This window comes from Sciurus carolinensis, chromosome 9, assembly GCF_902686445.1.
Source record: "Sciurus carolinensis chromosome 9, mSciCar1.2, whole genome shotgun sequence".
Taxonomy (NCBI): domain Eukaryota; kingdom Metazoa; phylum Chordata; class Mammalia; order Rodentia; family Sciuridae; genus Sciurus; species Sciurus carolinensis.
The window spans coordinates 4,980,259-5,008,257 of record NC_062221.1 but is presented as its reverse complement, the minus strand read 5'-3'; the positions used below and the strand labels follow the sequence as shown (position 1 = coordinate 5,008,257).

Below are 27,999 nucleotides of genomic sequence, written 5' to 3'. Positions count from 1 at the left end.
GCCACCCGGGAGCACCGCGGGCGACATGGCGGGGCGGCCCGCGGATCCCGCGTCGCGGCCGCCCGAGCCCGGCGCGGCGGCGCCCAACGCGGTGGCGCGGGTCTCTCGGTGGGCGGACGACCACCTGCGCCTCGTCCAGGTGCCGCGGCACTGTCGGGAGCGCGGGGCCTGCGCGGGGAGGGCTGGGCCGGGCTCCGCGATGTCGCCCGGGAGCGGGGAGGCGGGGACGGGGACACGGGCAGAGGCAGCCGTCGGCCGGGCGCGCGGGAGGCCGGGCGCGGGGCGGGGCGAGCCCTGCGGGGCCCGGGAGCGGCGGCGCCCAGGCCGGGCGTGCAGGGACCGGGCTGGGCGGGACCCCGCGCGGCGAGCGCAGACCCGCGCCCTCCCTGCGGCGCCCCGGCGCGGCCGGCGCGGTGGGGAACCGACGCGGGGTCGCTGGAGCAGGATGGCAGCCAGCCAGTCAGGACAGCCTTTCTGATTTTTCTTGTATATACGAAGTATAGTGTTTCACACGCTCTGATTATTCATGTTACTTTTCTCCAGAGAACAGACCTTTCCAAAAGCAGCCTTTCTTAAAAAGTCGCCCTACGTGGGATGTTTGTGGCTCCGTTCAAGCCTCACAGGTGTCCCCGTCTGGACGATGGGACCTAAGCGGTTACTGTGCCCCTGAGGGGCATCCTGGAGCCGGGGTCGCAGCTGCAGAACTGAGACCGGGGCCCTGACCTGGGGAGGGGAAGGAGGCCGGGAAAGATGAGGAGGAGCCGGCACCAAGAAGGCCAGTGAAGGAGTGAGAACTGGTTGTGGAAGGATGGTGAACTCTAAAACCCTGTTGTCAAGCTGGATGGCTCTGCAGCTGAGCCGCCCAGGCCGTGTCTGCCTACACTGCTGGGCAGCCCTGTCCTTCGACTGCCCCTTGTTAAGTGCTAGATAAGTGGACCTAGCTTTCGTGAATGGATCTGACGTGGATCCGAGTGGATGAGGCCTTGTCTCTTGCGGTTCAGTGGGAATAGATGCGTGAGTTATTTCAAACTAAAAATTGGCCTCAGGGCTGAGGGGATGAGGCTCAGGGATTGTGTGTGCTTAGCATGTGCAAGGTCCTGGTCTCAGTCCCCAGTGTGTGCACACACGCGCGTACACACACACACTCTCACAAATTGTCTTCAGAAGGATCTTGGGAGGAAGCAGTGTTTAAGTTAGCATGTAGGTAGATTACTCCAGGTAACTCAATCATAGGACCAAATGTACCCCTGTGAATATCTCCATTCTTTCCTTATGCACCTAGTTGCCTTTATTGGAGAAAGTATGTTAGATTCTTACTCTTTTTGAGGGAGTTGCCATATTTCTATTTTTTTCATTAAAGTCCTTTAGGTCTACTTCAGTTTAAATGAATTAACTTAAAAGCATCATTAAGTTTTCCCCAATCATTTACCCCTAGATCTTTACCAAGGTGCTGTATTTTAAGGTTTTAGTGTTAAGGTTTTCCACCAAATAGTTAAATTCTCACCGTGGATGCAAAGTTATGCTTAGGACTACAGGCATAGAACAGAAGTGTTGAACTCTTCACAGTTCAAGGAATTCATCGGTGAAGTAATACCGTTTAGTTATTGTGTAAGCGAGATTGCTGGAAAAGACGGAGAGTAATGGGTGGAGAGTTTTGGGAAGAAATGGGTGGTCGTGGGGAGAGTGTGTATTATCCACACTGTTTGATACAGGGAGGAGAGTCTTCTCTTTCCCCTCCTAATTAGCACTTTCACTATTGTGACTGATAACTACTGAGAATTAATCATTAAATCTCTTTTCTGTAGCACGTCAGCACTGGAATGGCCATAGCTGGGATAATATTATTTGTGAGAAGTGTTCGACTGGTGAGTTAAAAAAAGAAAAAGGCAATAGGCAATTTATTGTCACTTTAAATAGTTTTCATCTCAAATCGTGTATCATTTTGTTATTTACATTGGAAGCTTCAGTATTTTACAACAGTGGGTATATGTTAAGATCTTGGTTCAAAAGTAACGTGCACAGGATTTTGCAAAAAGTAATTGTATGCCTATATTTACTTAATCACTTCTTTCTCATTTACATATGAATCTGAGCTGGGTGTTTTGGCACACACTTCTAATCTCAGTGACTCGGGAGACTGAGGCAGGAGATTGCAAGTTTGAGGCCAACCTCAGTAATTTTTTGAGGCCCTGAGCATCTTAGCAAGACCCTGTCTCAAAGTAAAAAGAATAAAAAGGCCTGGGAATGTAATTCAGTGATAGAGCACCTGTGGGTTCAATCCCCAGGATCCAAAAAAAAAAAGAGAGAAAAAAGGATTAATTTGTTAAAATATTTTAATTACTAAGTTTATATTCCAAAACACTGAAATATCTTTTTTTTAGAACAGGATTGAACCAGGGGTGCTTAACCACTGAACCCCATCCCCAGACTTTTTATATTTTATTTTGAGCCAGGGTCTTGCTGAGTTGCCTAGGCTTCACCAACTTGCTGCTACTGGCTTTGAATTTGTGGTCCTCCTGCCTCAGCCTCCCATATTTCTGGAATTACAGACATGCACCACCATGCCCAGAAAACACTCAGATATCTTAAAAAGTGATTTTTAGTTTAATTATGTCCCTTTGCACTGAATAATTTTTGCTTTCAGTTGATTTTTTTTTGTTTTTGTGTTTATTTTGTTGTCATTTTGGTCCTTTTGACAATGCTTTAATCATAGACATAGTGTAAATCCATTTGATAAGTTGTGTTGGTCAGCTTTTCATCTCTGTGACCAAAATATCTGACAAGAACAAGTTTAGTTTGGCTCATGGTTTCAGAGGTTCAGTCCATGGTAGGCCAACACCATTGCTCTGGTCCCAAGGTGAAGCAGAACATCATGGTGGAAGGGCGTGGTGGAGGGGAGCTGCTCTGTTCATGGTGACTGGGAAGCAGAGTGAGGGCCGGGGCCATGGGGAGGATGCAGCGTCCAGGGCAGGCCCTAGTGACCCACCTCCTCCTGCCACAGCCCACCTGCCTGCACTCACCACCCAGTCAGGCCATTCAGATTAGGATGGGCTGATTCCGTTACAGCTCTCACAGTCTAATCATTTCACTGCCGAACATTCCTGCAGTAACACAGGAGCTTTTGGGGGACACCTCACATCCAGATCATAACATCAGTCAAGTTTTACAAGTATATTTTGTTTTTCAGTTTTTTTTTTTTTTTTTTAATTGTGGCATCTTAACCACTTCTAAATGTACAAAAAATTTAGGGGTATTAAGTGCGTTCCTATTGTTGTGTGGTGGTCATCAGCTTCCCTACTTAGAACTCTCTTCATCTTGCAGAACTGAAACTTGCACCCATTAAACAGTAACTCTCATTCCCTTCCCCCCAGCCCCTGGTGACTGTCATTCCTCTTTCTGTGTCTGTGACTTTACTACCCTAGGACCTCAAATGGATCCAGACTGTATTTGGTTTTTTTTTTTTTTCTTTCTTTCTTTCTTTTTTTTTTTTTTTTTTGAGATTGACTTAATTTACTTCGCCTGATGCTCTCTGTGTTCATCCATATGGTAGCATATGTTGAAATTTCTGTCCTTTCTAAGACTGGTCATCCTGGTCATATGTGTGTACCGCGTTTGTTTAGCCACAATCAAGCAATCTTGATGGCACCAGATTGCTTCAGCATGTTAGCTATTGTGAATAACGCTGCTCTGATCAGTCAGGGACAAATACCTCTTTGTGCTCCTGCTTTTGGTTCTTCCGGGTCTGTACACAGTAGTGAATGTGCTGGATCGTGTGTTACAGAACTGTTGTTCTGTTTCCTGTAGTGGCTGTGCCACTCTGCGATCCCTCCAGCAGCAGTGAACTTCCCGTTCCTGCACATTCTCATCAGCACTTGTGATCTTCTGCTGTTTTGATAGGAGCCACCCTAGTGGGTACCAGTGATTTTTTTCCATTGTGATTTCGACTTGCACTTGCCTTTCCCTGGTAATTTTTGCGTTTCCCTAGTGTGTTGAAGGCCTTTCCGTGGGATTTTTGGTCTTTCATATATCTTCTTTGAAGAAGTGTGTAGGATTTTTGCCCATTCCTAGTCCGGGTGCTTGGTTTCTGTTGTCGCTGAGTTTTAGGAGTTTTGCCTGTGTTCTGAATATCCATCCCTCATCTGGTGTTTGCAGATGTTCCCCGCTTTGTAGGCTGCTTTTTCACTCTGTGGATAGCTTCCAGCCAGGGGCAGTTCTAACATTTCTATGCAATCTGATGTGTCTGTTTTTTTCTGTATCGCCTGTGCCTTTGGAGTCACATCTGAGGTAAATCATTGCCGATCCAATATCACGAAGCTTTTGGCCCTATATTTTGTTTTAAGAGTTTTGAAGTTTTAGGTATTCTGTTTAGATCTTTGATCCATTTTAATTAATTTTTGTAGATAAATGAACTAAGAAAAAAGAGAACAGACTCAAAGGATGAAAGTCAGAAGTGAAAGTGAGTGTATTACTACCAATTCTACAGAAATAAGAGAGCACTAGGGAGCTGGGGATGTGGTTCAGTGGTAGAGTGCTTACCTAGCATGCACAAGGCCCTGGGTTCAGTCCCCACAAACACACACACACACACACACACACACACACACACACACAAATATGATACATCATATTGGGTAATGTACATGAAATGGATAAATTTCTAAAAACTCAAAGCCTTCTAAGACTGAATCATGAATAAATAGAAAATCCAAATAGACCTATAACTAGTAGGGAGGTTAAATCAGTAATCACAAATCTTCCAAGAAAGAAAAGCAAGGACTTGTTGTCTTCACTCATGAATCCTATCAGGCATTTAAAGAACTAACCAATTCTTCTCAAACTCTTCCTCAAAATTGAAGAGGATAAATACTTCCTAAATCATTCTATGAAGCCAGCATTCCCCTGATCCAAAAACCAAAGAAAAATACGAGTTAAAACCACAGACTAATATTCCTTGTGTCCCTTACCTTATGCAAAAATATCCTCAACTGAGTACTAGCAAACCAAATTCAACCCCATACTAAAAGTATTGTGCATCATAAACAAGTGGGATTTATTCCTGGAATGCAAAGATGGTTCAGCATACAAATATCAATCAGTATAATACACCACATATGTAGACTGTGGGGGGAAAACTCAGTTGATGCAGGGATAGCAGTTGGCAAAATTCAACACCCTCTCATGGTAAAAAGCACCCAACAACTAGGAATAGAAAACATAAAAAAAGCCATACAGTGAATGTCAACATAGTGGTGAAAGACTGAGAGCTTTTCCTCCTACATCGGGCCAGGAGGCCCACTCTCGCTGCTTCTATTTGGCATGTTTCTTTATCTTGCCTGTTTGCTCTGGCTAGAACTTCTGACGTTTTGTATACATGGTTTCATTTAATGCTTATAATAATCCTGTGAACAAGGTATTCTTGTACCCGGTGCCAGTGTAGATGAGAAGCTATGTGGATGCTTAGGGAAGATCGTCCCGCATGGCTGGATTTCAGATGTGTGTCTTCTTGACCTTGAAACCCTTAAGTTGCTCCCTCTGGGATGCTTCCAGCTTTATCCATTTGTCCTTAGGACACCTCCTTCACCCTCTGAAGCTCAGACTCGGCCTGCTGGTGGTGGCTTCTCTTTCTGAGTCTTCAGGAGAGTGGTAGTGTGTACCACAAGTTCGCGACTCACTTCCTTTCAGGGCATACTCCTGTGTTCCTGTCCTTTGGGTCTTTCCCTTTTTGGCCCCTTCGCACGTGTCCTTTGTCTGAAACCTGCTTATCTCCTGCTCCCCGGCTGTTCCCTGGCTGTTCTGTGTGGGCCTGTCACAGCAGCGCAACCTTGAACTTGCTGCTGCTGGGGGACCCAGAGGAGCGGAGGCAGAAGGTCTTTCTCACATAGACGTGAGCTCCTTGAGAGTGGGGACATGGGGCTCTATTTCTGTCCCCTCCTCAGCTCCATAGCGATGACTCCAAACATGAAGGCACCTTGGACTGTAGTTGTACGTCCTGAACCAGCGACACCTCAGAGTTAAGGTGCGGCTGGTGAGCCAACGTCTTAGTGGCCTTGGGTGGATGCTCGTGGCTCTCTAGTGATGTGGCTTCCAGCTCTGTCCCTCCTCTCCACCTTGTTCTGCTTGGTGAAAGCCTTTGTGCACCGGAATCCTGGGAGAGGAGCAGAGGGCTGGTTCCCAGAGTCCACTGTCACTTCTCTCCCTCAGGATCCTGCTCCTGATGATGCCGCCCCAGGCGGAAGGTCTTCCTTTTGGAAGAGGAGAGGGGTTGCACGTTTCGTTTGTTTGTTTTTGCTGTTTTCTGTCTTGGCGTCTTTATCACACTTGCTCATTTTGAGTTCCAGTTTCCGAAGCCTCTGAAGCTTTCCCCATTTGCTACCCTAATTAACCCTCATTCCTTCTTCACTAGCCTGGGGAGCACAGGGCCGTCATTCATATTCGGGCTGCGGTTCTGGTTGCTGGGACCCCCTGAGCACTGGCCAGGCGCCTGGTGTTCATGTCCCTGCACGCACCAGCCCCCACCCTGGTGCTGGGTCCTGACGCAGCACTCAGGTGGTTAGTGACCATGTCAGACTGGAAAAGACCCTCGCTAGAATTCCGTGGTTTGTTCATGGCAGTCCCTGAGTGATGTCCCAGCCTCAGAGCCGTCTGACAGGCGACCTCTGACCCACACTGGTGTCCCCATGCCTGCCTTAAGCACCTGTGTGGGGAGACCGGACTCTGGGGTCTGATTTAATACTTCCCTCTTATTTTACTCTGCATATGCCACCTTCTTTTTTTTTTTGTTTTAAAGATGGCTTTTATTTACATAAGTCATTGCACATTCCTCATACAGTGATTTCCTTTATAAACATAAGATTTACAGTTTTATTCCACTTTCTCAAGTGAATGTTGACAGTAGATCTAGAATATGTTTCCTCCCAACTTCTGATAGGTTTTGTAACATTCATTGACGTTTGATCCAGATTTGCCTCTTACTAATGCTGTTCCAGACTTGTTCCCTGTCCCTCCACAAAAGCGTTTGGAAACAAGCGCGGATGTCGTGAAAGTCTGCCCGTGACCTCTTCACATGTCCTTCCTAAGGGCAAGGATGTTCCCCTGTGTGCACGTGGACACATCACAGCTCAGACGCGGAACATTCTTGTCGTGATATTTTCTAAAATACAGTTCACGTTCTGATTTTCTCGAAAATTTCTTTTATTATTGCTTTTTCCTCACTCCAAAATTCAATCGAGAATCATTCTTTGTAACCAATTCTGTCTCATTGGTCTCTGATTCTAGGACATTGCTCCTGCTCGCTTTTCCTTCAGTTTTTGTCTCACGACACTGACGGAGTCCACGCCAGTTGTCTTGTAGAATGTCTCGTGTTCTGGATTTGTCTGTTTCCTTGTTAAATTCAGTGTGTACACTTTGCCAAGAAGGTTGTGATTACTTTCTATTTTATTGCATCAAGATTCATAACACCAGTTTGTCCTATAATATTGTGACCTAATAAAATTAACAGTAATTAACAGTATCCAATACCTAGCCCAGCACATTCCAGATTTCCTTGTCACATGGCATCTTTGTAAAATAGATGATCTAGCCAGGCATGGTGATGTGCGCCTGTAATCCCAGCAGCTTGGGAAGCTGAGGCAGGAGGATTGCAAGTTCAAGGCCAGCCTCAGCAACTTAACGAGACCTTGTTTCAAAATAAAAAATAAAAAGGGCTGGGGGCTGAGGCCACGGTGCGACATGGAGCCTTGGGTTGTGAAGCCACCAGGGCAGGATTTTATAGTAGAGCATCTCAAAAGCCTATTCGGACTCAGAGGCTGCTGCTCCGGTCAGTATGATTTTTTAAGTTTTGATCAGGCTAAATATAAGAGAAGATCTCTGACTTCCCCAGCTGCCATGAAATGATCAGGTCTGCTCTGTCATATTCTCTCCAACAGGATGATCTGCCTCGCCATTGATCCATAGCAATGGGGCCAAGTGTCCAGGGTATAAAACCATGAGCCAAGATAAATCTTTACTCCTGGCACTTTTGTCAGAGTGATGGAAAAATAACTAAAACAACCAACTAAATTTCTGCAAGGGTGAAAATGATGGTTAGCAAAAGATTCATACATTTAAAAAAAAATCTAACTTTTTGTTTTGTCCCTGAAGTTTTCCTTTTATTCACTGGATTTAGATGTTGGTCAACAGTTTATTAAAACAAATGATCTAGGTCCCAGGAAGTATCACATTAACTGGAAAGAAGGCTAGATTCTGAATATTTCTGCATTCTGAATTTCAAGTTCACCTCCTGGTGTGTTAATTGGAAAACATTCACATCAATTTTCTAATCTTTAAGTTCCTAGTCTGTAGAATAGGGTTGAAGACGCCTACTCTTTTTACATTACAGAGTTGTTGGCAGGGTCAAATAAGGTTATTATTCCACTATTATGGAAAAAAATTTTGTAATCAGTAAAGTGCTGTCATTAAATATAAGATTTTTAGGCAAAAAAAAAGGGAATGTGACTCAGTGGTTAAGTGCCCCTGATACCTGGTACCAAAAATAAATAAATAAATAAAATAAGAAAGGACGATCTGTCCAAATCAGGATCCCAGGGTTCCATCTATTGTATTGCATTTCTTAAGTCTCCTTTGTTTGTTTATAACACACACACACACACACACACACACACACACACAACCCCATTTCCCTCAAGCCATTGATTTCGTGGGGAAAACACCTCATTCATCCTTGAGGCTGCTCTACACTCTGGACTTGTCTGCTGCATTCTTATTTTTACAAAGATGCTGGTTCTGCGACTCTGTCTTAGGAAACTGGGTTCTAACTTGCCTTTCTGTCAGGGGAGGTTCCTAACTCCTCATGAAGGTGGATGAGGCTGTTACACTGGGAACATAGAGGTGTCACCGCCCCCGGGCTTTCCCTGGTGGTAGGGATGGAGGTGGGTTCCTAGTGTTGGCCTTTGTTCCCTTTCTCTTTTGAAAACTTTGGCTTTTAAGTGAGAAATCTTGTTGGTTGAGGCTCTAATTTAATTTGACCCAGCTTTGTTTAGGTTTTAGGTGTAAAGTCTCTTATATAGTAGTTTGAAAGAGAAAAATAGTGAATACGGAGTTCTGATGTTCCTGTGCACACTTTTGACTAAATCATGCCAAAGTATTAGTATAAAATTAAGAATGAAATTTAAATTTTTCAATGTGCCTTCTTGTTAAATGTTTAGATGACAGTTTCAGAGTTTTGATTTTAAATTAAAATGATAATAAAAAGTTGTGTTTCTTTCTTTCTAAATCAACAGACATCAAAATTTACACGCTCTTCAGATATCCCAGTAGAATTTATAAGAAAGAATGTTAAACTCCGTGGACGATTACACCGGATAACTGAGGAGGGTTTGGAAATTGAACATATTCCTATTACTTTGCCTCTTATATCTTCATGGAAAAGTAAGTAAGAAGCGAGAACAAGACCAAGTAACTATTATAGTTATTGCTATTAGGTTAAATAACTAGATGGTATTTAGAAAAGAGCAAAAAAGGTCATTTTAATTCCTGATTACCCTCCATTGTTCATGAGGGAAAGTGGAAACCCTGACCTGAGGTGCGAACACACTCACAGCTTAGGATCTTCGAAGCAAAGCAGAAGGGAGACCCTAGGGAAGGAAGGGAGCCGGGGCAGGGAGGAAGGCAAAGAAAAACAGAAGGACCCACGGGACCAGAGTACGTTCTGTGCATCTGTGAAATTGTCCAACAAAACCCGGCCTGCTGTGCAGTTGACATGCACCAATATTATCATTTTAACAAGCAAATATAATATAATAATATAATATTTCATGACCTGAACGTTGGGACACTTGGTCTCTTTGGCAGACGTCTGGTGCTTGCCTCCTTTCCTGTGTAGTCACAGTGTGTGGTGGGCAGCCTCCTCCCCAACCTGCAGTGCTGTAAGGAAGCTACCCGAAGCTTCTCTTAGCATTGGTGTTTAAAAAAAATTGACTTGAGTACATGGCACTGGCACGAAACTCCCGTCTCGTGAAGCTGTCTGTCGTCATGAATTCGTTTATACTGTCATGACAATTATAGCAGCTGAGGTTGTTTACAACAAATCCATTTTTATATCAGGTGCTGTTTTTCCAAAAATCTAAAAAATATTTAGTCACAGTTTCTTTCTTTCTTTCTTTTTTTTTTTTTTTTTTGTGGTGCTGGGGATTGAACCCAGGGCCTTGTGCCTGAGAGGCAAGGGCTCTACCAACTGATCTAGTCTTACCCACCTCCAGAAGCAGAAGTGTAGTGGATCCTTGGTGGCAGCTTCTCTCTGGTCTTTCCTTTGCCTGACCTACTGCGTGCTCCTGCCCTGCCTCTGTTCACTCACAAGACCCAGGTCCCACCCTTGGCCTGCTCTGCGGGAGCCACATCGCTCTCCCCTTGAACTTCCAGCATCTTCTGTGTCAGCCCACCCAGGATGCACTGGGTTTTTAAAAAAATGCTTGCAGAGGGTCTGGGGTTGTGGCTCAGTGGTGGAGCACTTGCCTCACATGTGTGAAGTACTGGGTTTGATTCTCAGCACCACATATAAATAAATGAATAAAATAAAGGTCCATCAACAACTAAAAAAAATTTTAGAAAGATGCTTGCAGAAAAGATTTGTTGAAGGGCTGGGAAAACAGAAGGGTTCCCATCACAAATATTACTACTTTTAAATAAAACCTGTTTAATATGCTTAAAAAAAAAAAAAAAAAAACCTCAAAAGTCATGATTAGAAATCATAGGTGTTTTTTTTTTTTTTTTGTTTTGTTTTTTTTTTTTTTTTGTGGGGGTACCACGGATTAAACTCAGCCACTGAGCCACATCCCCAGCCCTGTTTTGTATTTTATTTAGAGATAGGGTCTCACTGAGTTACTTAGTGTCTCACTGTTGCTGAGGCTGGTTTTGAACTCTCCATCCTCCTGTTTCAGCCTCTGAGCCACTGGGATTACAGGCGTGTGCCACCACACCCCGCAGAAATCATAGACTTTTAAAAGTAACATTTGCTTTTCCCAAAAAACTTTATATAATATTTTGGGTTAACTACATTATGGGTCTGTCTTGCCTTATTCAGTAGATTTATTTCTGGAAGATTTATTGTTCGGTTCTTACTGACCACTTCATATTTTAAATACTCAATAGGGACTTTCCCTGTTAAAGGGAACCCAGTGACCCTTACCACGGGAGGGCTTAGGCATGAGGACCCAAGGTCTAGTGTTAAATTTGATTCAGACCATCCACTTCACGTCTCTGGTCTCCCACTGTGAGGTCTTTTATGGGAAGGTGGCTGGTGGTGGTGGCTGCATTAGGAGTTGGAGAAGACCTGGGAATATTTGGATTTCCCTCGCGCATAGAGGGCCATCTAATTTTTCATTGCATGTCCTGCCTTAATCTAATTGGTGTATTACTGTATCAAAGGCTTTTGCAAAAATCCAAAGGGACAGATTTTAAGAAGTCCATGTTTGAAGGAAAATGTATTTCCAGTGTCATATAACAGGGTTCTAGGACATCTTCTTGAATGCAAATATTATTTTTTCCTTAGAGATTAGATGAGCATAACTTTCTACTTTCAATCACTTGGTAAGTGCTCTACAAATGTTAACTATATTATTTCTTGTTTTTTTTTTTTAAGACACTCAATTTTTAATTTCCTTTTTGGAAATTTGTAAATTTTTTTCCTAAAATAAAACTCTGAACAGGACATGGTGGTACACACCTATATTCCCAGCACTGAGGACGCTGAGTCAGGAGCGTCTCTTGAGCTCAGAGCTCCAGGCTAGCCAGGACACCAGTGAGACACTGTCACCTAAAAATAAATAAATAAATGCATCTTGTTATTAAAGTTACATTCCTTAGAAGTTTATGAAGGGTTTGGGGAAACCCTTCCTAAGTTCCTCAACTGCACAGCCTTCTCTAGCTTTATGTACACATTTGTAGGCATGCCTGGGAAGGTTGAAGACCAGGTTAAGTGATTTAAATCTCTTCCTAGCCCTGGAGCTTTCTGGAATGGGTTTTTGAAATTCCTGCATCTGTTATTATAACTTGTTTTATTCTAAAAGAAAACTTGAATATAGAAATAGGCGAACCGTATTTATAGGTCGGCACAGTGCGTGGTGCCCGCCTGGGGGTGGGCGGGCGGCTGCGGGATTTGCTTTCGCAGCTGCTCCTAACCCTGACTCTCCTCTGCTGGCCTGCTCAGAGGAGCCCCAGGGCGTCTTGCTGGTGAGGCTGGCCGGTGTGGCCCTCACTGGGCCAGGGAGGCAGTGGCTGCAGGAGGAGCTGCGGCCTTCCCAGCTGCTCTGGTTCCAGCTGCTGGGGAGGGAGAACGCCACACTCTTCTGCTACCTCCTGGTGAATAAGGTGAGTAAGAAGTGTGAGCAGTGATTGACCGTCTTCTGTTATTACTTGTACGTAAGTAATTAACTCTAACTTTCAGTATGTGTGGGACTCTGAACATTTTGGTTTTTCAAACTGCGGTTAATAGTGTGTAAAGAGGGCTGGGGAGATAGCTCAGTTGGTAGAGTGCTTGCCTTGCAAACACAAGGCCCTGGGTTCAATCCCCAGCACCGCAAAAAAAAATAGTGTGTAAAGAGCCAGGTGTTTCACATATAAATGTTATAAACTTGTGTTACCTGTCTAATATGCTCATGATTGAAAAAATGAAAACTTGTTTACGAACCCCTTTAGTTATGAGTGACTTTGGGCCTTGGTGATTGGAAGTACTCGGGCCTCCGTAGACAGGTGTGTCATGTCACTGTGCTATCGGAAAGCCTGCAGAGCGCGTCCGGGCAGCTGGGAGCAGCACGGGTGCTTCTGCAGGTCAGCAGTGCTCAGTCGGTCCAGTGCTCCGCTGTGTCCCCCAGTGGAAACCCAGAAACTGCCCAAGTGAAAACGGCTTCCTGTGGGTCTTCGGCGTGGCAGTTTGGAAACAGACGCGGTCAGCTCTAAATCAGCCTTCCGGGGAAGGCAGGGAAAGCGGGAGCTTGTGTTGAGCCCAGAGAGTGGTTTATTGCAAGGCAGGAGCACCCTGTCCAGGGGAAGCTTCTGTTGGGTTGAGGACAGGTCCTGTGGCAGAGACCGCGTGACCACGGAAGACAGAGCAGGGCCCGCAGAGGGTGCCGTGGCCACGGGCGGGCAGGCTGCCTCTGGCACAGCCTCAGTGTGTTCTGGAGCCTCTGGGGTCCCAGGCAGTGGCCAGGTCCTGTGTAGGCCCTGCCTCCATGACCTCCAGACTCCAACCTCCACAGCCTCCAGATTCCAGTCTTTCAGCATGGCTTCTACTGTGGGTTTCCTTTTGATGTCACAGTTGGCAGAGATGACCTGGTACCCGTGCCTTTTGACCCTAGAGCCAGCATTCGTAAGGCCTGCTTCTGGTCCGAGGCCAGTCCCCTGAGGAGGTGCCTCAGAGCTTTCTCACCCGTGTGACAGGTGGCAGCCCTGTGGGACTGGGCTCCCTAGCCTCCTCTCTGCCGAACCACAGTCCCAGGGTCTGGGACATGCTCTCTTTTGATGGGCAAAAGCTAGCTTTTACTCCTTGATCACTTCAGTGACATTCAGGTGTTGAATTAGAATTATGATTATCTAATTGAAAAAAATTACAGTCGTGAAGATCGCGACTACCAGAGAACCCCTTTAAAGCACGGCCCTGTCTCCCCAGCTCCCTGAGGATTGCTTTTCCGCAGCTGAGTTTCCTCATGCTGAGAATGGGAACCCAGGAACTGGGTTGCTGGGCCGAGCGGCAAAGTGGGACTGCGACAGACCTGCCGGGCGGCACAGCCCAGCTCCCAGCACAGGAGCTTTCCTGCCTGTGTCCTGCTGTACCCCTCCTCCTCTAAAGGCCACCGTCCCTGGGCCCCCTGCAGATGCAGATCTGAGCCAGGAAAGCGTGGCCCCTGCCTCCCCAGCTTTGGCTGAGCTGCAAGCAGCACAGCCTTCGATTCCAGTAACACAGTGATGCAGAAAATTTTATGGCTTATTTGTTTTTTTAAAGCAGGATACAGAATTGTACCCAGACTGATTTCTGACTGTCTTCAGAGCCTGCGCATGTGGGTGTTCATGAAAAGGGAATGTGGAGAGATGAAGGGGTCCGAGTGCTGAGGCAGGAGAGAGCAGGGCTTCTTAGTCGTCACATCCCCTATCATATGACATGATGTTGTTGTATAACGAACTAGAACAGGAAATAATCTAGAACAAGGAAATAGGAAAGTGATTCCGATTTTAAACCCCTTGTGGTGGTACACACCTATAATCCCAGCTACTTGGGAGGCTGAGGCAGGAGGATCTCCAATTCAAGGCCAGCCTCAGCAGTTTGGGGAGAACCTGCTTCCAAATGAAAAATAAAAACCCTGAGGATGTAGCTCAGTGGTAGAGCACTCTTGGGTTCTATCCCCAGTAAGACTAAATGAATGAATGAATGAATGAAAATATTACTTTATTTCTTTAATATGGTCTTAGAAAATGTTTCGTAGTTTAAAATATGGAATTTTTACATTTTTAGAATTTAACTGTGAATTACTTGTCTAATGTGAAGATTATTTTATTAGATTAAAATCCCACAAGAACTGTAAAAATTACTGTGAATTACTGAGGGGGAAATCCATTTACCTGGTTACTTTAGGAAGTGAGGGATGAAATTTCCTGAAGGATAAAGATTCAAAGGCAGTACCATTTTTATGTTAATTATTTTGAGGGAGGTCTTTTAAAAATGTATTTACATACCAGCGCCCTCCTGAACATTGGAATTCTGGATCTAATTTAACAGTGATTCAGTGCATTTTCAATTTGTCTTTTTAAATTTCTTTTTTTGTACTGAGGATTGAACCCTGGGATGCTTAACCACCATACCCCCAGCCCTTTCTTAGTTTTTATTTTGAGATAGGGTCTCCTCATTAAGTTGCTGAGGCTGGCTTTGATCCTCCTGCCTCAGCCTCCCAAGCAGCTGGGATTACAGGTGTGCATCACTGAGCCTGGCCTGTATTTAGTTTCATTTACTCTCTTTCACTGAGGCGCCTGCCTCCTGCCCAACTCTCCCAACAAAGAGCACCATTGAGCCAAGAAAGCGTGTTTTTTAAATTTGCTGTCTCTGCACCGATTTGGGTTAGAGACCAAGGAGTCGCAGAGAATTCTCTTTTAAAGGAGTCAGTTGACTTTAAGCAAGGTTTTCTTCTGTAATACAGTTCCTGAATTTAGCAATAGGTATTTTAAGCTCTTGACCCTTTTGTTTAATATTTTGACTTTTTTTCTGGAGGACTAAAATTGATGAATGATTTTAATGTAAATATGATACTATGGGTATGATAACAATTTTCTTAAATAATTGGTACTTTTTTTTTTTAATTCAAGGGTGGCTATTTTAGTGTGAATCTGAATGAAGAAATTTTGAGAAGAGGCCTGGGCAAAACTGTTCCTGTTAAAGGGTTAAATTATAACACCAAAACCTATTGGAAAATTCACAGAAACTTACTTAAAGCTGAATTAACAGCCTTAAAAAAAGGAGAAGGAATATGGAAGGAAGAATCCGAAAAAAAAAGTTACTTGGAAAAATTCAAAGACTCTTGGAGAGAAATATGGAAAAAAGACAGTTATTTGGAAACAACTGGAGCAGATTTCAACTTGAAAAGAGAAAGTTATCATGACAGATTTAGAAGGACCTGTGAAACGTGGAAGGACCGCGTGAACAACCACTCCGTAGTGCTCAAACTCAGAGAACTTCTCAGTTGCATTCGCTTTCGGAGAAAAGGGTGAAACAAATTCCCACGAGGTCCAGAGGTGACCTGCGAGGACGCAGACGTGTAGATATGGCCCTTCTCTGAGTGAATGGGAATTTCCCCAGATGAGCCAAGTTGGGTCTCTTGGCATTGACACATTAAAACATTGCTGCTGTAAGTGTGCTCTCAGAATTGATTTAAATAAGTTATGATTACTATAATATGCGCAGGAAACAAAACATTGTAAAAGGTTCCCAAGGTGAAGGCTGTATATAATGCTTGAAAAGAAAGAAAAAGTTAACTACGGGCTGTTGCGTTGTCTGGGGCAGCCACACGTGATTTTTGTTGAAGGGTCTGTGCACACTTTTCCAGTTTTATCAGCTTTCATGATGAGGTAACAAAGGAGCTCTTCACACCTGTGTCCAAGGCTGCTCTCCTCCCAGCTGCTTTCTAGCTGCTTGTGAACTTGGGGCAGTGCTAGGAGAGGTCACTGAGACCACTCTGGTAATAAAGGGGGACTCATTCCTCCCTGTTAGAAGCAGGGACATCCCGAGGACGAGGACAAGAAACCAGGTGCTGAATGGAAAGAACCGAACCAGATGCCTCAGGATATTGCTGCTTCCTGAAGTCACAATGCTCAAACTGCCCTCCTTCCCGCAAGGCCCCCTTAGGGGTGATGGGAAATAATATTCCTATAAGACAGCGCCCCAAGAAAAATGGGGGGATGGTTCGGCTCAGAGGAGGGAGGGGAACTTGGCCAAGCATTAAACCTCTCCCAGTGCACCCTTTCCTGATAACAAAGGGCCCTAAAGGAAAGGGGTGGATACTGACCTTGATCTCCCGCATGGCAAATTAGTCCTAAACAGAAGCACAGCAAATAACAATGGGCATGAGTACTCATCCCTCCGGTCTGGTTTTAACCTGTGCAGCTAGCTAGCTCCAGACAGTCAAAACTGCTCGTGGGGGCTTCCAGTGATGACATCATCCCAACTGTGCCCTATAAAACTAAATCCCCTCTGTAACTGATGGCCATTGTTTGCATCTGGAAGTGTCCGAGTCCGTGAATAAATAAAGCTTCCCGGGATCCTTTGAGTCTGCTTCCTGTCCTTTTTGTGCTACACTCCCCACATTTTTATCTTAGTAGATTCCATCTGGGTCTCCCTTTGACCCATCCTTAACTTTACGCAAGGACATCACAGCCTGAGTGGGGTTCCATCTCCCTCCTGGGGACCTCTTTGGGATGCCTGTCCCAATGACAGTGGCGTTGACACCTTTGTGAAGGCCAGGTGATCTCTGACGGTCAGACCCACCGATTGGCAGCCCTTGCTGGGGCTCAGGACATTGCTTTTTGGCTTCATCACTGTCCACACTGTAGACCAGCTTGTCTGATGGACCGAGGGCAAGATTAGCTGGGTGACTGCAGAGAAGGTGGCTCTTTGTCACAGGACATGGTCATAACAGCCATTTGAAAAAGTGAAAAAGTCCCTTTGAGGCCAGATTTCTGACCAAAGCTCAGGTTCTTTGCCTTTTTCAAAGATAGGATTTACTACTTCTTAGTCCTTTTGGGATTCAAAACATATTACCCAAAATATGTCACATTGGTGTACCCAGTATTTTAAGTCAAAGGAAATTGAGAAGACTGCAGAAACAGGAAGTCACTCTGGGACGTCTCCCACCTTTGCCCTGAAGGGTCCATAAAAGAGTTCTCTGAGGGCTGGGGATATAACTCAGTTGATAGAGTGCTTGCCTTGTAAGCACAAGGCCCTGGGTTTAAGCCCTAGCACTGCAAAAAAAAAAAAAAAAAAAAAAAAAAAAAAAGAGTTCTCTGAGCTGCCTTGCCTGGAGTGGGTGGGGGGTTCCTGCCCTGCAGCCACAGGCCGGGCAGAATCTGTACCACCAGGCCTTGCTGGGCCTCATTTGTCATGGTCAGATCAAGGCTGCCTGCCCGCAGATGCTCGTCTCGTGACTGTCCACCCAAGTGCGCCTTCCCCTGGACTTGGGGCCCCATTACTGAGGCTCCCGTGTGACACGCACATAAAGTGGGTGGCACTGCGCTCTTGCTCACATTCCTTGTCCTGGCAGGTGTGCCGTGGGCCTTGTGAAGGGCAAGGAGAAGGTCACTTTCCTCCCTGTGATTTCTGTCTGAAACAACAGGCCCGTGGCCACTCTTTCCCTCTTGGCCTTCTTTTTATAGATCTCAGTACCCAGATCACCACCTTCTTCTTTTTTCTTTTTTGAGATGAGATCTTGCTATTGAAGAGGGAGCTGAACTGCGGCCATGACAGGCTCCATTTAGGGCATGAAAGATTTCAGGCCTAAGTTTCTATCGGGAGCTAAGGAGCCAATGCCTAACGTTCCAAACCATATATGTCAATATGTTAAGACCTGGGTACCCCAAGCCAATGGAAACATGCCAAACCACACATGCTGAAAGATCAGCCAATCGTGCACTTTGCTTTGTTCAAATTTCCCGCTGTACTGTGGAGCTCATAAAAATCCTGCTGAATCGAGACTCAGGACTCTCAGCCAGTACCTGCTGTGTCAGTGAAGTCAGTGAACGCTGTGAGTCCGAGCTTGAGCTTGCAATAAAGACCCTTTTGCTTTTGCATCAGAGACAGCTCCCTGGAGGTCTCTGGGGATTCGTGATCTGGGCACAACAGCTATGTTGCCCAGGCTGGCCTGGAACTCCACGGCTTGAGTGATCCTCCTGCCTCAGCCTCCTCAGTACTAGGACCACAGGCTCATTCCACTTGCCTTACTTAAATGTAGTTTTATCAAATGAATTTAGTGCTTTCTTATTTCTAATGGACTGGATTTTTTTGGCCCTTCATAATCTATTTTCTTTTTGATTTATGTTTCCTTTGGGGGGACATTCATTTTCCACTTTCCTCCCTCCCTCCCAGGGACACTTGACCATTGAGCCACATCCCCAGCACTTTTTAATATTTTATTTAGAGATGGTCTCACTAGGTCGCTTAGGGCCTCTCTAAGTTGCTGAGGCTGGCTTTGAACTGGGATCCTTGCCTCAGTCCAAAGCCCCAGGATTACAGGCATGCGCCATTGCACCTGGCTTCCAATTGCATTCTTACGCATGACATATTGACAGCATCACCAGTGCGATCGTAATTAATGGGGAAAAAATAGGAGAAGAGTGAGGACTGCCCCCACACAGCCAGCGCTCCACGCCTGCTCTTCGGCTGCTGAAAGCGTATTCCAAGATGCCACAATGTAGCCTCTATTGTGTGCGATTTTAATGCAAATTAATTAAAAATTAATTTAAAAACTAAAGTAAACAGAACCAGGCTCCAGCCAACACCCAGAGGATGAAGCAGAAAAGCCACCTCTGCTTGATGACCCTGTCGGCTCCATGCCTGACAGTCCTCCAGGGTTGGCTCTTCTTGGGCACATTCAGTTCTAGCTCTGGGGGCCCTCCTGTGGCTCCCGGTCACACAGGGGAGTCTCACCTCTGTCTTTCTCATCACTTCTGCTCAGCTCCCACAGCAGGCTAGCCTGCAGCCCCTACATGCTGGCTGCCTACAATCCGGGTGAGAAGGCACCGGAGTCTGCTCGGGAAAATGGCTGGATGGATCATTGCATCCGCAAGAGGGGAGGGTCGTGGAGCAGTTCTACCTAAGTCTTGCTGGTTTCCATAGTATTCGCTAAGTGATGGAATGGTGGCTTCTCTTTGCTTCACTCTTTTCATAATGCCTTTTTTCCTGGTCTCAGGAAAACAAAGTACTGGCAGGTCTAGTGGCTTAGCAAGTTTCAGAAAAGAGACAATCACTATTTGTTACCTTGGTGAGATACTAGGCCCCCTGAGTTTATAAAAAGAGGAATGTTGTGGTTTGGATGTGAGATGTCCCTAGAGCTCTTGTGTCAATGCAGGAATGTTGGGAGGTGAAATGGTGATCGTGAGAGCTGGCACCAAGCAGTCCCTCATAGTTTGAATGAATTGTGTGGTGGTAACTGAAGGCAGGTGGGCGTGGCTAGAGCATGGGTCACTGGGAGCTCCCTGGATGGGTGGTTCTTTCCTGTGCCTCTTCCCCTCACCCTGGCCCTCCTTAGCTGCCCTGAGGGGAGCAGCTTCCCTCTGCCACATCTTTCCGCCATGATGTTCAGCCTCACCTTGGGCCCAGAGCAATGGAGTTGGCCATCTATGAACAGAATCTCTGCAACTGTGAATCAGAATTAACCTTTCGTAGTTAGCAAAGCTGATTAAAACAAGGAGTGCAGAGTAGTCCAGTCTTCCTCCTCCACCATGTGGATGGGGGAGGCAGGGTTGTTGCTGCTCACAGACTGTATCCTCCTCCTTCTCACTCCCAGATCTCCTTACACCAGGTGCTTGTGAAACCTGGATCTGCTTGATTTTCCCACCACTGGGGAGGATTGGGAAGTCTGCTGCCTGAAATGCCATTTTCTTACACCTTGGCTAGAAGGTGGTAGAACACCCGGGCCCTGGATCCCAGCAGGGCTGCATACCTGTTCCTTCTGCTCTCACTGGCAACTCCCAAGTCTGGTAGAGAGAGCTCCTGCACTGCCTAACTCCAGGCCTAACACCTGCAAAAACTGACTTCAGAGAATTAACTGCATTTGAGGCAAGCAAATGGTGTGCCAAGAGTTTTCTTCTAACATTTTCCAGCACCATTTGATTCCACAACAGATAGGACTACACCTTTGAGATACGAATCCTCCCTCGGGGTAATCTAGCCCCTGTGCTATCAAGGGGCATATCGACAGTCTGTCCCAATCCAGTGGCTTTTTATAAGTTGAATACTGGGTTAAGAAGCCAAGAAATGGCAGAAGAATTTGAGAAGTTCAGAGCGCCAGCAGAATCCTTATAGTTTAACCCCTTGTAAAGTGGGTGGCGCATGCGCTGGGTGAGCAGCTACTGCTGCTGCCCTGCTGGGGGAAAGAGTTCCCATCTCCGTGGTGTGGAGCCTCTCCACTGCCACCACCAAGGCAGTTATTTCAGTGAAGGCAAGTCACAGGGAGAAAGTGATGCAATTGATGAAAGGACTAAGGAAAATGGAAGACTCGAGATTAAGAATTAAAATGGACAAGAACAGAAATTTAAAAGTAAAATAATGAAAAAGACTTTTTTATTGAGTACTGGTGATTGAACCCAGAGTCTTGCACATGCTAGGTGAGAACTCTCCCATTCAGCCACATTCCCGGGCCTTTTTAAAATTTGTAGTTTGAGACAGGGTCTTGCTAAATTGACCAGGCGGGTCCCAAACTTGTGATCCTCAGCCTTCTGAGTAGCTGGGATTATAGGCATGCACCACCAAGCAGGGCTATGAAAAATATTTAAAATTAGTAGGTGTGGTGGCACATCAGAATCCCAGCTACTTTGGAAGTTGAGGCAGGAGGATGGCAATTTCCAGGCCAGCTGCAGCAACTTAGGGAGACCCTGTCTCTGAATAAAATAAAAAAGAACTGAGGATGCAGCTCACTGGTAGTGCACTTGCCTAGCATGCACAAGGCACAAGGCACTGAATTCAATCCCCGGCACTGCAAAGATAAATAAAAAAAAAAAAATCTATTGTACAGTTTTTTTTTTTTTTTTTTTTTTTTTTTTTTTTTCACACCAGGGATTGAACTCAGGGGCACTTAACCACTGAGCCACAAACCTGGTCTTTTTAGTATTTTACTTAGATACAGGGTCTCACTGAGTTGCTAGTGCCTCACTTTTGCTGAGGCTGGCTTTGAACTTCTGATCCTCCTGCCTCAGCCTCCTGAGGTGCTGGGATTACAAGCATGCACCACCACACCCAGCATTGTACATTTGATCCCCCTCCATATCCATGGGTTCTGCACCTGTAGACTCAACTAACTGCAGATCAAAATTATCCAGAAAGAAATTGGTGTCTGCATGGAACATGAACAGATATTTTCCTTGTCATTATTCCCTAAACAACAACAACTAGTTACATAGTGTTAGGTGTTAAAAGTCATCTCGAGATGATTTAAAGTATATAGCGGGCTGGGGTTGTGGTTCAGTGGTAGAGTACTTGCCTCGTGTACATGGGGCACTGGGTTCAATCCTCAGCACCACATAAATGTTGTGCCCATCTACAACTAAAAACTTTAAAAAGAAAGTGTATAGATTCCGTGCACAGGTCATATGCAAATGCCACCCCATTTTATGTGAGAGACTGGAACTTCCACAGACTTGGGTATCCTTGGGGTCCTAGAACAGGTTCCCTGAGGATACTGAGGGGTGACTGTCTTTCTATCAGTGGCGGAACATGTGGTGAACATTCAACCGTTAATTAATTAGTTTTGACAATATGATGAAGTGGACTTGAACTGAGATATTAATGATTCTAGAATTAAGGGGGTTGGGTTACCCAATAAAGTTCTCCAAAGTTCATCCTCTGATTTGGGGTCCCAGAGTGATGTGAATTCCTTTTGGTCAGTTCTAGAGGTCATCCTCATCATCAGGAAGACTAAGCTAAAGGCCAGTGTTTCCAGTATATAATGGGGAAGATAGGCTATCATTAGGTCCTAGGAATGCATTGACTTGCGGGACAGGAATTATTATAACTCCCAGTACTGGCAGTGTTTCTTGGTCAGTCAATTTGGGTGCCTGTATTAGTCAGCTTGTCATTACTGTAACAAAATGCCTGAGATAATGAACTTTAAAGGAAAGATTTATTTTGGCTCCAGTTTCAAAAGTTTCAGACCATGGTCACTTGACCTTATTGCTTTTGGCCTGTGGCAGCAGGAGCCCATGGCAGAGGAAACGGCCTCATGAAGGCAGGGAAGCACAGAAAGACAGGAAGGAGCAGGGGCCCCAGTAACCCCTTCAAGGGCACGTCCCCGTAACCTAACTTCCTGACACTAGGCCCACCTCTTAAAAGTTCCACAACCTGGTGACCAACCCTTCCACACTTGGGCCTTTGGGGACATTTTCCAAACCATAGCAGTGCCCTATTTTGTCCGCTGCAAGGTTGCCCTTATGCTGCAAGGTCTCTTCAAACACAGGCCTGGGGGCAGATCCACCCTCCGGGCTCTGGACAATGTGGGAGGCCTTTCTGTTGATGTGATTGGGAAGTGTGGGATGGTAGAGGGTTGGGCCTTTCTTCTGGCAGAGATTTAATCTCATGCCCACCAGGTTAGTGGGCAGGATGTGTGCCTTTGGGCTACTACTGTCCTCCTTTAGTTCTGTCCTGGAACTACGAATTCTTTTTCATTCTTAAAGGACACAGTAGAACATCATTTTTCAACCGTAGGCTGTGATCTATCAGTGAGATGTGAAATCAGCTTAATGGGTTCCGCCAGCAATTTAAGAAGAAAAGAATGAAAAGAATAAAATACCTGCGAGTGCACTGCACACAGCCAAGATACATGTTATTTTGTTAAAATTGTTTTTTGTTTTAAGAGTATTTGAATTTGTGTGTACTGGCTAGTAATCAAAAAACAACAAAAAAATTTTTTTTGAGATGTTTAGAGGTGGGGTCCTGCTGTGTTGCCCAGACTGGCCTTGAGTGCCCAAGTGACCACCTGCCTCAGCCTTCCTAGGATCTGGGGCTACAGGCACCCACACTGTGCCTGACTCAAAATATCATATCATAGGCTCCTGAAAGTTTCTTTAGATTTTTCTAATACACTCTTATGAAAAAGCCTTAATATAATTTTCTATCTGTACAGTGAGGAGGTTGAGTAATCAAGACAGATATAAAGTTTTTTTTAATTGAGATACTAAGATCATTTCTGTTTTCTGCTTTATTTTGTTTATCAAAACCCAGCTTGTAAATGTCTTAAAACCTTGTACCTGCCCCGAACCCAAGCGGTTAGCGCCCTCTTCTGTTCTACGGCTGCACTCACACCCGTTTTGGCACTGCCCAAGTAGTGGTGTTTATCTGTCTCTTCTCTCTCCTCCAAGTTACAGGGAGTAATTGTAAATCACACAGTACTTTTTGTAAATAGTGTAAATTTTGGATCATGTTTACTCCCTCCACAGCAGTTAGCCCAGTTTCTTACTGTGAACCAAATATATATTTGTTAAATCAATGAATGAAAGAAGCCTTTTCATTTTGGTCGGAACCTATCTTTCTTATCTAATTTCCCCCCCATGATTTCCATAACACTGTACCATGAAGATTAGTTTTCCTTAAATGATCTGAAAGAACATTTTATAAGCTAGTCAAATTTAAAAACATTTATTTTGAATACATCAAACTCTCTAAATTCAGATTTCATTTTAATATATAAGCAAATAAAACAAAAAAGTAGCATACGGGTTTTTTTTTAAATGCAAATTTTCCTTTTACTATGTTGGGGAAATCCTATCATTTGTTTTCTGATTAAGCCAACAGGGGTTAGTAGGGAATGCACACGCCCTTAGAATTCCAAATAGTGGGGAAGAGACTAATTTTCCTTGTGCTGTAAATTGCGGTTTTTTTTTTTTTTTTTTTTTTTTTTAACTTTTCAAAGCTTTAGAATTTGTATTCCAACTGTTCGCTAGTTTCTTCATTTTCTCTCTACAGTACAATCTGCTCCTCTTTCTACGTTTCTGTTCAGTGTCTAGAAAAAGGTTTGCTTTATTAGGTGAGTGGTCCCCAACTGAACAGATGATGATGATTCGTTTTTCTTTTAATTACAGTACTGCATTCTGCAGGAGCGTTTGCGGAAGTACTGGAGCAGGGGTCCCGCGCGCTCCTGGAGGAAACTTGGGGTCTCCGACTTCCCACATTATTTCCTGTCTATATAAAGCAGTTCAATTAAACACCTTGCCCATTGGGGTGAGGGAGCTGTGAGCGTCGAGATCGCTGCAGATACTGACGTTGTGGGAGGTCTTTCTGGAAACAAAAAGCTCAGAGCTGAACCGCAAAGCTCTCCGGGAAGGAAAAGGGGCTCTGTTCTTCTCTGACTCTATTGTTTCTTCTAAAATACTTATTCCCTCCGTGGGGGTGGGAGGCAATGAAACACGTTGGAGAAAAATAGAAGACGGGAAAAGTTCCCTTTACTGAGCATAATTTCAGCCTTTTAAAAACTACTCACTGTGTACCAGAAAGGAAAACTTTCTGAGAAGTATAAGTGGGGTTAAGAGAATATGAGTTGAACTGATGGCACTTAACTGAGGCACAGCTCCACTATTTTACCTTCATTCAGCATTCACAGGATGAAATATTTTGTCAAGATACAAAAATGGAAAGCACCGAGTTCAGAATGCTCTGGACTCATTTCTACATGAGACAAGTTAACCTGCATTTTCTCCTTATTTGTAAGGTGAAATGTCGTATTAGCTTGTAACATTTCGACATTTCCATGTGAAAAGGGAAAATAATCATATAGGTTCTTTTTAGAAAAAATATGAATAGCCCATTTCAGAATGGATCAATTAAAGATTAAAGATGTCGTAGCCTGCTGGTAAGGAAAGAAGAGTCAGAGCGCAGCCTTGAAAAAATGCCTTTCCTTTGTCTGTCAAGTGTGGTTCAACATAAAGACTTTGTTAGTGTTTGAAAGCTTTAACTGGGTTGCCAACAAAACAGTGAAAATAATTGACATTTTGAAGCTCCTTTTATACCAGGCATTTTGCCCAGGTCATCATCAGGTACAGCGGCCTTATTTAAATGAGTTGCTTTGGAGACATCGTTTCTTTCAATAACCAAGATCAAAGTACTGCAAAAAAAAGTGTTAATATATAAATGTATGGGTCTCAGTGAATTCTCCACATTCCTGGATAAAGCTGTCAACACACTGATGATGGTTGAGGCTGGAGACGGGCAGGGCTTCCTTATCATATTCTACTTTTCTGGATGTATGAAAACTGCTTTGATAAACAGTGCAAAACCCAAAACAAAACGACTCTTCCAGAGATGGCCTTTCCTGCTTATGCTCCGGTGGCTTGCTGCCTCCAGCTCAGCAGGACAGGTGACCACATGGGGAGAAGCATGCCTCTCCTGATGGGAGGGAGGGATTGGGTCCCTTACTCTCGGTCACTGCCCGCCCCCATCCCCTCCCTGGTACTTCCTGATGGACTCAGGAAATGTCTCTCCTGACCTCATTTTAAAAAACCTCTGTTATATATGCGTATGAAATGTACAAAGGTGTTTGTGTCTGAGGAAGGAGCACTGGAGGTGCACTTCTGGTCTTTTCTTTTGGCAGAGTTCCCTTCTACCATCACTGAGTGAGAGCAACTTCCTTACTCCGGACCAAGTGGTTCTGGCGGGACTGCCACTCAAAGTACCCACTTCTGTGGCCACAGTGTATAACCCAGGTCTGGCCCCCCATGCACTCTCTGTAGGGTAGCAATTGATCTTGATCGGAGCCAGGTCAATTAAAATCCTTTCCTACAATCTTAATTACTGATGGTTAAAGCAAAATGATTCCCCTCCACCTCTGGCCCCAGGGCCAGGGCGCAAGTTGAGATGCCGGGAACCTGGAGCTGTCCCTGGTCATGGGCCCCCAGGCCCTGTCAGCCTCCAGAGGAGGATCATAATGTACAGCAGAGACAGGATCAAAACACTGAGAAAAGCAGAGGAAGTAGGAGCGAAGATGAAAGTGAGATAGGCCCGGTGCTGCACTCCTGAAATCAGGGCAACTCAGGAGGCTGAGGCAGGAGGATCGTAAGTTCAAGGCCAGTCTGGGCAACTTATAGAGGCCTGTTTTGAAATAAAAAAATAAAAAGAGCTGGGGATGTCATTCAGTGGTAGAGTGCTATGGGGTTTAATCCCGTATTGGAGGAGTCGGAAGGATGAGACTGACAAAAATTCTGCGCCTGCCCAAACTTTGGTCAGGTTTCTGAACCTTCTCCCAGGTCCATCTTTGCACTTTCTTGTAAAACCCAAGTTTGTTCTGTAAGAATTGCCACCTTGAATAATATCTGATCGTGCTCCATATCTGATCAGGATACTTGCTCTCCACTGGGATCCCTTGATGTCTGATTGCCCTGGCCTTGTTTCCAGGTTTAGCCAGAGTCCCTCTCACTTTTGATTGTTCCTCCTCATGATTTTCTGTCCACTGACCCCCAACTGCTCCTTGGTTGTGAATTTTCCCTTGCTGCTGGAGTGAGGTCGAGCCAATCGCTCTTCCCTACTGTAAGACCCTGGTATTGTGGTCCTCGCACTTACTGCCATGGTCTTGAAATTAGTCTTCCTTACTATGCTTAATAGGTGTCGGTGAATGATTTGTTCCTTACCAGGAGGCAAATAATGCTCTTCACACCCTTCATCACCACTCCCACCTTTAAAAAAAAAAATTTGGTACTGGGGATTGAACCCAGAGGCACTCTACCACTGAGACACATTCCAAATCCTTTATATTTTTTATTTTGAGACAGAGTCTCACTAAGTTGCCCAGGCTGGCCTTGAACTTGCCCTCCACCTGCCTCAGCCTGCTGAGTTGCTGGGATTACAGGTCTGGGTCACCATGCCTGGCTTCCTTTCCCCTACTTAAGGTAGTGGTCAATCTGTTGATTTTTTAGCTAGTTTGATTTGGAATTTTCTTATTTGCATTTAGAAGTCTTAACCAACATGGAGAGTAGAACCACAAGGACAGGTCTGCTCTCTGCAGCAAAAGTGCTTTCTACATTCCAGCCAAGACTGACTGTCTTTAGGCCAAAGTAACTCCATTTTGAAAAACGGCACCTGCCCACCCAGGCATAACCTCTCCGGTAGCCCCCCAACCCCCAAAAAAGACTCCCAATAACTGAAACTGCAGCAAAGATGTCAAGTAACAGTCACAGGGCCAGACCAGTTATTTTTTAACTACTCCATTGTACATGACTGTGTAGTTTAGAAGTTTTTGCTGCAGGCTGCTGCTTCTTGCAGTGGGGCAGCCTGGCAGACTCCGTCAACAAACATTTGCTTGAACTCAGAGCTGTGTCTCTAGTGGATATTTGCACCAGTTACCCTAACACTGACTACCTCAGCAGAGCCTGGCATGGCAAGCACTCAGGAAATATGTGTTGGGACAGGGGTGGCTTCTCCTCAACAAGCTCTTTGGTCATGATTTCCCCACTTTCTCTTGCATTGGTTAAAATAGGGATGTTACTTATCTTCTCCACTTTATTGCTCGTGGATATAACTGAAGATTATTGCTGGCGAAATCAGAGTATCTTAAACATGGCTATTTTTGCAACAAAAAGCATCATTTTTGCACAGCTAGACCAATCTCATTCCAACACTGTGACCCCTAGTGCAGTTTTCTTACCTCCCCCTCACCTCCGCAGTAGGCTCACCATGAGGCACATCAATCATCTTTCTGTGTATCAGGCAAGTGGTACAGGATCTTCTGTGATCCTGATGTCAGTGTACATTCTGTATCAAGGCAAAGGTGATAG

At 45.0% G+C, this 27,999-nt stretch overlaps 1 protein-coding gene across 5 annotated transcripts; it reads left to right on the top strand.

Moving 5' to 3' along the window:
- Positions 1 to 16,787, top strand: C9H3orf33 (chromosome 9 C3orf33 homolog). 5 transcript variants are annotated; one of them, XM_047565334.1, is made up of 6 exons: positions 21 to 139; positions 544 to 623; positions 1,806 to 1,865; positions 9,279 to 9,426; positions 12,203 to 12,363; positions 15,346 to 16,787. In XM_047565334.1, exons 3-6 carry the CDS (start codon positions 1,821 to 1,823, stop codon positions 15,745 to 15,747), a joined length of 756 nt encoding a protein of 251 aa, XP_047421290.1. In that variant the 5' UTR covers positions 21 to 139; positions 544 to 623; positions 1,806 to 1,820; the 3' UTR covers positions 15,748 to 16,787. The 5 variants fall into 5 exon arrangements, with proteins under 5 accessions (XP_047421289.1, XP_047421287.1, XP_047421290.1 ...); XM_047565333.1 differs by lacking the exon at positions 544 to 623 and having other exon boundaries at positions 1 to 108; XM_047565331.1 differs by lacking the exon at positions 544 to 623 and having other exon boundaries at positions 7 to 139.
- Positions 16,788 to 27,999: the final 11,212 nt, after the last annotated feature.

Bases quoted from the DNA above. Each gene is read 5' to 3' on its own strand.
- C9H3orf33 (XM_047565331.1), top strand. From the start codon at position 26: ATGGCGGGGCGGCCCGCGGATCCCGCGTCGCGGCCGCCCGAGCCCGGC. The intron at 1,866-9,278 runs GTGAGTTAAAAA...CTAAATCAACAG, and splicing joins TTGTGAGAAGTGTTCGACTG to ACATCAAAATTTACACGCTC. The intron at 9,427-12,202 runs GTAAGTAAGAAG...TGGCCTGCTCAG, and splicing joins TCTTATATCTTCATGGAAAA to AGGAGCCCCAGGGCGTCTTG.